Source organism: Austrofundulus limnaeus, unplaced genomic scaffold, assembly GCF_001266775.1.
Source record: "Austrofundulus limnaeus strain Quisiro unplaced genomic scaffold, Austrofundulus_limnaeus-1.0 Scaffold274, whole genome shotgun sequence".
NCBI lineage: Eukaryota > Metazoa > Chordata > Actinopteri > Cyprinodontiformes > Rivulidae > Austrofundulus > Austrofundulus limnaeus.
Window position 1 is genome coordinate 528,957 of NW_013952676.1, and position 10,777 is coordinate 539,733.

The 10,777-nt window shown below is 39.0% G+C and overlaps 1 protein-coding gene across 1 annotated transcript in view; it reads left to right on the plus strand.

Moving 5' to 3' along the window:
- carm1 (coactivator-associated arginine methyltransferase 1) overlaps positions 1 to 10,777 on the plus strand; it is a 39,072-nt gene that overhangs the window by 23,428 nt on the left and 4,867 nt on the right. The window contains exons 13-14 of the mRNA XM_014020970.1: positions 6,532 to 6,644; positions 9,470 to 9,547. Coding sequence (XP_013876424.1) covers positions 6,532 to 6,644; positions 9,470 to 9,547 — 191 coding nt within the window. The remainder of the gene's footprint in view (positions 1 to 6,531; positions 6,645 to 9,469; positions 9,548 to 10,777) is intronic.

Below are 10,777 nucleotides of genomic sequence, written 5' to 3' on the forward strand. Positions count from 1 at the left end.
CTGTCGTTTTGCTCCCTAGCATGGCTTCCTAAAAACGCTGCTGGATTTCTCAAACATGCAAGAATAAGTCAGAGGAAGCCTTTGGGCATGTTTTTTATGAGAGTATAACATTATAACATGATATAAAACTCAAAAAAGTTGATTTTACATGATATTGCACCTTTTAAAATATTCGTGATATTTGAAGCAGAGAGGAGCACCAAGCGGACTGACTGGAGAAAACTCCAGTCAGTCCACCTGGTGGCATTAATCATATTAATAGTCAAGTGCCAAATAAGAATCGATTAATGTTTTTCTGACAATTATTTGCACACAATACGATTATGCCCAACCCTAATTAGGTCTCTACAAAGCTAACATATACAATCATTATGGAGACTAATCAGTGCCAATCACATTCATACACCGATGGGACACACATCAGAGGCATTAAGCTAGGTTTATGCTCGATGCGTCAAGGTGGGCGAGAGGATGCATGCGCTATAGGTGACGCAATATATGACGCGCATGGCCGTCCCCGCCCCTGCGCGTTGGCCCTTTGCAGTGTCCTGTCGCGAGGTCGTGCACCTTCGGATTTTTCGAACTCTGCAAGGACTGCGCGCGCCGTGGACATCAACAAACAAGATGGACGTGTGCAAGAAGATGTTAAAATGTTGGAAGGACCCTCAATTAAAGCTAAAGTTAGTGGGGGAATTGGCATAAAAACTTAGATTTAAACTTAGATCTGTACATTACACTTCTTACGTGTTAATAAAAGGCAAGAGGTGGAAAGTCATTACTTTTATTTCATCTTTCTTGTTTTCATTCCAGCTTATTATAAAAAATAAATACTGTCCATATAAATTCTGCTTCCTAGATAGGGTGAATTTGGCAAAGTACTTGTGCTTTTACTCCAATACATGTATACCCAAAAACATAAAAAAGGAATTTTGAAGTCTGTAAAATTCCACTGACAAATTGAGATTAAACACATCCAGATAGGTGGCGGCAGCATCAAATACTTCCATTGCAATGAACGAACACACCATCTCCTTCACCTCGTCGTCTCAATAAAAGCAATAGATATATTTGTTTCTCTATTATATTACGTTCCTCAACAGTTCTTCTCGTGACCGAGCCACCATCTTTTCTATTGTGTGACGTCAAAGATTTCTTCTTCCACACCCGTTTTTCACAACCGAAATGCTGGTTAGATTAGGGGTGTAAGAAAATATCGATACACAAATATCGCGATATTTCATTTCCCGATACTGTATCGATATTCTAAAGCCCTGTATCGTTTTTTTTATTTAGGTTTAAAGTGTCAACTTTCCTTCCAGCCATTCATTTTTATGTTGTAGTTCAGYCTCTGACCACTAGTTGGCAGCAGTGAGCCAGCCATTTGGCTCCTCCACAGCTTGAGCGCCAGAGAGTAAGAGAGCATTAGCATTGTGAGTAAACATTAGCTTCATGCTCCGATAGCTGAATCTGAGCGGAAAAGACCGACACCCTCTGCCTTCTAAGCTGAGGTAAGGTTACAAACAGTTACTTATTTGTCAGAATGTCTGTATTTTAAGACAAATGAAGTGTTTTGTGCGCTCTTTTTTCCAACTGTAGTCAGCTTTCACGTTATGCATATAGCGCATGCGTCTTTCACCTCGAGCGAGCTCGGCACTCCCCCCGTGAYATAAAACTCTGTCTGTTGCTCTCAATATCCGGCTCATCGCATCAAAGTCCATATACTTTATCCTGCTGTGTTCGCTTCAAAAATGGTTTAACTCGTTTAGCTTCTCAATTTCTTAACTGGCTTTCTTCGGGACCTGCCCTGCTGTTCGACCCACAGTTATACAAATCATGTTCTGGATGCAGGTCAGCTGATCCCAGAAACTCTGTGTGCAGCAGCTTCATATCATCTGTTTACTGAACTTTATGACAACATAAAGGCTATTGTTAAGTGTTGGGTGATGATATTGTAAATCAATATAAAAAACGAAAAGCTGCAAAAACTATATTTTCAAACTATTTATTGGCAAATTTAGTCTAACAATTGAAAACATGGATGAAATATGAAACAAATAAAATAAAACACATTACAAAGCAGAACACAGCTAAATGTATCAAAAGTATGTCTATGTAATATTAGAATTTTCTGAGACAGTGAATTTTGGTTTTTCGTTTTGCTTTTTGTTTTTTTCCCAGTAAGAAGTTTTTTATTTAATAGAATTTTTGGACCAAAAAAATCGCAATATATCGCCTTGTTTACAGTTTTGAAATATATCGGGATATATCGTATCGTGACCTCTCTGTCATGATATGTATCGTATCGCCAAATTCTTGCCAATACACAGCCCTAGGTTAGACAGTGTACTGCCACCTGTTGGTCATAGAAGAGCAGCACTTCGATGCACGTCAACTATAATTTGAGAAGCCGCACGGCTGAATGCGCGCCCACTTTGCGCGCGTTCCAATGAGCGACTATAACTCAACCTTTAGGGGTGAAGTGTCTTGCCCAAGGACACAACAACTAAGAGAGCTGGACGGGGGATCGAACCGGTGACCTTCCTATTCCAGGACGACTCCCCTAACAACTCTGCCACAGCCGCCCCAACAAAAACTACAACAGATAAAAGGAAAGCCTGATTTTACCCAATAAGGAGGCAAATTTACCATAGAGCTGCAATAATAGGTCAAATAATTTAGTCATTTATCAAAAGTTGTCTCAAAGGCATTTTTAAGGCTAAATATCTTTTTTTCCCAAGTGAGCCAAAAATCTAAAAATAATTAGGTGTTTTACCTAAAAGGTAAAACAAGGTTTGTGGTAATGAGATAAATGCCATCTTTTCAATTTTGTCTGGCTTGAATACACTGTAAAAATAGTTTTACCAAAAAAAACACTGAATGTTAAATATTTAGTGGAATTGATCAGAACCTTCAGTTCTTTTTGTCAGTGTGTTTAAGTAATGAAATGCAGTATGCACTTTTGGTTATGAGACAATTGGTAATGCTGGTGCTAAAACATTTTGTTCAGTGCTACAAAACCAGCAGCTAAAGAGGTTAACGTACAGACCTGAAGCATGTAAACAACACCAGCTGTAATTGTTTATTCACCAGTATCAGAGGTGGAAAACTTTTCATTTTTTTTTCTTAACCGACTGCATTTTTTCATCTGATAATCAGATGTCATATGTTATATATCTCTGTGTGTAGCCATATTACGGTAATATTTCTGTATAAACATATCAAAATATAGTTTGTCCAGTACACAATTTTTTTAAATATTTTATCAAATTTCAAACATTTTTATTTTGGGCAGGTAACATTTGGTGTCACTTCCAATAAACAAACTTTTTGAATCCCGGAGTAGCAGGAAACTGTTATTTAAACAGTATTCATTTTTTGCTAATCCGATTCAGTAACATTTAAAATTCAAGGTATTTTGTGTATTTTTGGAAAATTGAACACTTTGGTAATATTTATTCAAAACCCACCTGTTTTTTATTAATTAATAACTGTGATATTTTTAAAGAAACAAGCTATAAGACCTTCAAATTATACCCTCTTTGTACAGATGACTATGACTGGTTTTTTGCACACTGAGGGGGCATTATTACAGCTGTTAGCTTCACTACTCAATGATGATGCTATTTTTAGCACATGCTCTGCAGGCGAAGTCGCTTTAAATAAACGAACGTTAGCCTGGTGGCCTGCCAGCCTAACAATATGTATACTAGAGGAAACCCTGCTACATTCTCTTGTCTTTTATCTCAAAGTGATAATAGTGTTTTAATGTAAGAACTGGAGCATGAAAAAGACAGTTTTGCACCCTTACTTCAGTACATGCAGCTGCTCCATTGAGGATTCCAGTAAACAGTTCAGTAGAACTCTTAGCCAAACACAAATAAAAAGGCAAATATTGCCAAGGACGGCTGTTTTAATTACACTATATTTCCAAAAGTATTTGCTCACCCATCCATATTATTGGAATCAAGTGTTCAAATCACTTCCATGGCCACAGGCGTATAAAATTAAGTATCTAGGCATGCAGACTGTTTTTACAAACGTTTGTGAAAGATTGGGTCACTCTCAGGAGCTCAGTGAATTCTAGTGTGGAACTGTGATAGGAAGCTGTGCAACAAATCCAGTCGTGAAATTTCCTCGCTCCTAAATACTTCACAGTCAACTGTCAGCTGTATTATGAGAAAATGGAACAACAGCAACTCAGCCACGAAGTGGTAGGCCACATTAACTGATGGAGCAGGGTCAGCAGAGGCTGAAGGGCAGAGTGCAAAGAGGTCACCAACTTTCAGCAGAGTCAATCACTACAGACCTCCAACCTTCATGTGACCTTCAGATTAGCTCAAGAACTGTGTTCAGAGAGCTTCATGGAATGGGTTTCCATCGTCGAGCAGCTGCATCCAATCCATACATTACCAAGTGCAATGCGAAGCGTCAGATGCAATGGTGTAAAGCATGCAGACACTGGACTGGAGGTGTGTTCTCTGGAGTGAYGAATAACAGTTCTCCATCTGGCAATCTGATGGAAGAGTCTGGCTTTGACGGTTGTCAGGAGAATGGTACTTATCTGACTGCAGTGTGCCAAGTGTAAAGTTTGTTGTAGCAGGGATTATGGTGTGGGGTTGTTTTTCAGGAGCTGRACTTGGCCCCTTAGTTCCAGTGARAGGAACTCTGAATGCTTCAGCATACCAAGACATTTCGGACACTTCCATGCTCCCAACTTTGTAGGAACAGTTTGGAGCTGGCCCCTTCCTCTTCCAACATGACTGTGCAGCAGAGCACAAAGCAAGGTCCATAAAGACATGGATGGCAGAGTCTGGTGTGGATGAACTTGTCTGGCCTGCACAGAGTCCTGATCTCAACCTGAAAGAAGGAGACCAATTACGGGTCCTAGAAATTTTTATGGTATGTCTGTGGGCTATCCAGACCATGTTCATTCAATTTAATGCAGAAAATAATTCTCAGATAATAAAATTTCCCATTTTCTAGTTCTGCCTGCTCTGACTTCCGTTCAGAACGAGCTGTTTATGTTAATGAGCTCTGTTGGTAACGCCCTCCAAAAATTTGTTGACATTAACTCTGCCCTCCAAAGCCAGCGTTTACCTTAGCATGGCTAATAATAGCAGAAGCTCCGTTGTACAACCATATATATGAGACCCTGAGTCAGACCTAGAGGCAGAGTTGGTCGCAGCTTTTTTTTTTCTCCCCCTCCTGTCATAGCTCTGCGCTCACTCTGCAAGCTGTTACCAGGGCAGGTAATGGGAGCAGCAGCGGTCAAAATACCTCAGGAACTCGAACGAATAGGCTAAACAATAAAAAGGCTAAACAATAGAGGTACATGAGAAAACTTGTTCATAACGAACGAAAATAAATAATTAAATTGTTGGTGTCTGTGTCAGTCTCGAACCCTGGTCTCCTGCTCTCTGGTCCAACACTCTACCCATTGCCCTAATGGAGGCTTGTTGTGAAATGAACTGCGCATTGCACAACAACAACCGTGACAGCTTTTTATACTGAGGAGGTGGAGCCTCACCCGGGGGTTGCTAGGTGAGGGGCTGAACGCAGGATGCGGTGGGTTGTCGTACGGATTGTGACATCACAAAATGTAGGAAGTATAAAACTTGTCATTAATATACATTAAAAATACATTTACTTACAGCAAATATGCGCCTGGGTGCATTTTTTTGGTCCTAGGACTGTTTTTTTAAGTACATACCCAAAGTTGAGTAAAAAAACTTTAAAAAATGAATTTTGCATAATAGGTCCCCTTTAAACTTATAAGTGAGTCAAGGCAGGTGAGCGAATACTTTTGGCAATATAGTGTACCTTTTAAACACTTTTTTTCCCCAGAAATACACAACAAACACCTCTGCTGCCTGTATGAGGTCAGTTCAGTTCTGTAGGAGGTCCTAGAGCTGGGCTCAGGACAGACTGTTCAGACCACCAGAGTAATGCAGATAATAAGTGTTCACATCTGAATACAATCAACTCACTCAAGTAGAACTCTGAGTCTGAACAGAGCCACCCCAGTATGAAGACTTAAAATGAGAAAAAATGTGAATTCAGTCTGAATTTTATTTGGGGAAACAGGAAATTTATTTTAGATTCTCATCAGACAAACTGTTTACATGTAAAATGTTTTTATAAAGAAGTGAAACAAAGCAGTTCATCTCTTGCTTCTAGTTATCCTTTAATTTTAAACTGTAAAGTTAATCAAGAAATTATAATCCTTTTTAAGTAGGATAAAGCCGTTTCCACAAAAACACAAACAAAATAGAATTTATTGAAATATTAACAAAACAAATTCTAYCCAGTTTATTTACATTGGGCCACGTTACAACAACCGTCTGAGGTCACTACAAAAACAATCAGTCTAAAGAAGACATTTACAGACTCATAATGTTAGAAATGATTTTAAAAGGAAAACCTTCAGTTTAATTCCAGCGCAGAGCAGAGACCTGTTGTCCACAGTCGGTCCGGTGCTGGGGGTGTTTGTCTCTAATGGAACCAAACGATTGTTCATGTGTATGTTTGCAGGTACACAGGCACCACCCCCAACCCCCCACCTGGCTCACACTACACCTCCCCCTCGGAGAACATGTGGAACACAGGGGCGGCCTACAGCATGAGTCAGGGGATGGCTGTATCAGGTGAACACACGCAGAACAGGAAAATATCAGCATGCATGATTTCCTGGACCTTACCTGGACAGAGTACTTTTTCAGAGACGTTACTATTTAAATATCTGGTGTCGTGTAACCAGCCTGACTGAGGTGATGAAAGAGAAAAGACCTGTGTGCTGTTCACCGACCATCTCACCAATCATCTGTTGTCAGCATCTTAACTGACTCTGAGGAGTCAAATCAGACAAACCGTTAAAAAGCAAAGTTCTCCTGTAGAGACACAGTTTATTTTCTAAAACTGTAAAACATGAGTGTAAACAGAAACAGAACTTGGTCTAAATTAAAAAAGTCAATGAACAAAAACAGAAACTGGACCTATAGAATGTTTTAATACCAGAGTCTTTTATAATTTCAGACCTATTTTATAAAACAAGATGATTATATATAAAAATAGACACTTTGTTCTGAAAATAATTCTCCATAAAACCATTTCATTTATTCACATAATCAGTTTAGGTGGAACGGTTCTTAATCTATGTTTCTCCAGTCGCATCGTTATTGTCAGCATAAATGTAAAGTGTGGAAAATCACACAGATTATCCAAAAATATCCAGACTGTATTATTTTCACACTTTCCAATGAATTGTATTGAATGTACAATTTCTTTCTGTTTCTTTGTTCAGAAATATGAGGCTCTGGTTACTGTTAGGACTGAGCTATGGGACCAGTAATCAGGAGATATTTTAAACAATATGTTTTTTAATCCTCTGTGGGATTAAAAAAAAAACAACTTTCATCTGTTCTGTCACACGGTCCAACACCAGGAAAGGCTTTTAATCAGTCCGACTCCAGAACAAATAGTAAGATGCAGTCTGACCCATCCTACCTTCACATTCAGGTACCGTTAGATGACAACAAACCAGCTAAACCTGTCCTCATAAACACAGTGTTACACACATGAGCTAATATTAAACTGTTAAATGACAAGAACAGCAGCTCAGGGAGCTTAATGAAACGGCCGGTGTTAAAGATTAATGACACAGCTCCAAATACACTTTAACAGGCTTCTATAAATAACTATAAAATAAAACTGTTGACATTTATCAGTTGATGTCAGTAAATAAGTCCATCCTCTGACCAGTAAGTCTTTAATAATTTCTTCTTCATAGACTGAGACTTTCTATCAGCAGTATGGTTTAATGTCTTCATGAGTGTAGATCATCGTGCAGCACACTCCAGCAGACAGTCCAGAGGTATTTAAGCAGCAGTGAGCTGACTGATCTGAACGCAGAGATCCCTCCTTGTTTAAAAGTTGAACCAGTTTCAGTAATTAGGCTGCGTTTTCTCAAAGTTAAACCAAACTTCTCACAGATGAAACGTCCAGCTCTGTTTTCCTTCAGAAACTCGTCCTTGGTTTAGGATCTTCGAACACTCGTTATCTTCTGTGTCCCTCGCTTCGAAAACAAAACTCTGACCTGACTGGAGATGGTTAGATGAGCAGGGAGGTGGGAGGAGGTGGGAGGAGGTGAAGGTCTGCCAGTGTTTTCAGGATCAGAGGGAATGTGACCTTTGATGTGTTTGAAGAAGCTGGAAAATAAGATGTGGGAAACGAAAACTATTTCTTAAATTGTGTATTTGATATTTGTGATGTAGACATTTTTGAGATTCCATGAGGGAATATGCAGCTCGGTGGTTAGCACTGATGCCTCACACCAAGAAGGTCCTGGGGTCGATCTCCAGTTGGGACCTGGGCTCTTTCTGTGTGGAGTTTGCATGTTCTCCTTGTGCTTGCGTCTCCAGTTACTCCGGTTTCCCACAAAGACCAAAAACATGAACAATATGTTGACTTTATAGGCCTCCTTTGTAAAAGAGATCTGTGGTCTCATTGTGATTAGCCTGGTTAAACAACGTTTAATAAAAATATTTTTGATCTATTGCCAGTCTCATCACTAGTGGACAGTGTTTCTGTACCTGTGCTAAAGCAYCTGATGCACACACCTGCAACTGAGACAGGTGAACATGTAAACTGTCCCGTCTCTATTCTGTGCATCACCTGCTCTTTCTTACTAATAATTCATGCAACAGAGGAACAATTTCCATTTGTATGAATCATTTATATAACATTTTGTCCATTTATCTATATTTTGTCGTGTGTGAACTAATCTTTACTATCATTGTGAAGAGTAATAATGTTTTTGTCTATCTGTGTTTGTCTGTAGTGTTAGACAATATCTCCTATAATGAATGAAAGGAATCATTGGGTTGACCTTTACAGCTGATTAACTTTTTGAGTCAAGATGGCTACCACAGCTAGACACAATGACTTTGACTCAGTTTTAAAGATATTGGGTTGGTAGTAGCTGACCGTCATTAGCCGTGTTTCCATCAAGGTTTTTTGATGTGCATTTTGAAGTATCGCATCAGAAAAGGCGGATGGAAACGGCTTGATTCGAAAAAACTTCTTCCATTCACAGCACGTACTCTGAGTGCAAGTGAGGTATCACTGTGTTGCATCAGATTAAGCTCCTGTTTGACTGTAAAGATCTATAACACTGTTCATGATCTACATCTAAAACTCTGGCATTAAAGGCAGCAACRTTCAGGAATGTTAGGCTTTTAATTTTCTTGTTTTCAGATTTTACCCTAAAACAGTTTGTTTGTTAAATCYTTTCTTAACCTTTTCTTTTTCACGTGTAATAATTGAAGTGGTTTTATTTATTGATGGTCACTCCATCGGACACCTCATTCCACAGGGATTAGCCTCACAAATGTTTTTAAAAGCCTTCAGAAGGTTAACAGATYGTAATGTTTCTGATGAATGCTGATTGTTTTGTTTGTTCTGTCTCTATCAGGGATGCCTGCAGCTTATGACCTCAGCACAGTCATTGGCAGTGGCCCCGCAGTGTCTCACAACAACCTCATTCCCTTAGGTACAAACCTCAGCATCTCATGTAGGGGAGGGTGGGTGTGTTTGCATTGGTGGCTCCTTTTTCTCTGTTTCACTGGCTGCAAACTGCAATGTTTGCTACAACAGAAAAGGCCGTCTCTCGTCAGTTTTGTATTAGTTTAATTTAAATTACTTTGAATRTAAAGAAAATTTATGTTTAAATACATTGTAATGAATGACTGTTGAAATTTGTTAAAAAACAAGGAAGTTATTAAAGTTAAAACCAGCTAAACAAAAGCTAAAATAAAAAGTGTGAAAAAACTTGACTCAGCAAAACTGTAGCTAAAATTAGCAAAATTGCAGCCAAAAGTAAAAAAAAATAAAAAAAAACTGCAAGGTGAAATGATCAGAACCGTTGCTGAAAACTAAATTCAGCACAGAACTGTGATCCCAAACACAGCAGCTGGTCTACAACCGATCGGCTCAAAAAAGAAAAGAACCGTTGGTCCAGAAGCTGAACCTGACTGCTGGGACCTTCAGAGAGCTGAGCAGAACCCTGAATGAGTTGAAGCAACAATGTAACAAGACTGGACCTCCTCCACAGTTGATAAAGTCCTGCAGAAAACCAGTGCTGAGAGTTGTTGGTTCTACAACAATCATGGTGTGCTTTAGTATTTTCACTCACTTCTTCTGAAGGTTGGTTTAGTTTAAAAGTGTGACATCGTTTAATAAGCTGCAGTCTGAGGGTGTTTTTAATTTGAGGCTTAGTAAGTAGATAGTTTTCAGAATGAAACGTCTTATAAATTAAAAAAGAGCTTCATTTCTGACCATGTTTATATAGTTGTTGTCATTAAGTGACTGTTTGTACTTCAGTGGACATCTTCAGCAGTCCACATATTTAATCCAGTGATGGCTGGTCTGCTTCATCACAAAGCCTCAGATTATATTCTAATCTACAAACCCGTCSTCCTCCGGCCTTGTGTTGACCCATCAAACAGCCTGTTTGTCTGCATGCAGAACAACTGTGTACAAAACTCTTTAACACCTGCTGAGAGGTGTGGCTGGGTATTTCAAGCTGAATCATAACATAAAGCTTTACAGTAACAGACAGAAGAAACTGAACAGATAGTCTCTTAAACTTTGTTTATTTTTATTTTAGTGATTTCTGAAAGCCACAATGCAGACTTATTAGTTCCAATTTAGTTTATTTAGATAGCCCCAATTCATAGCAAAACATGTGTAATAGCCATTTTTTTTTGTTTGTTTTGTTTTG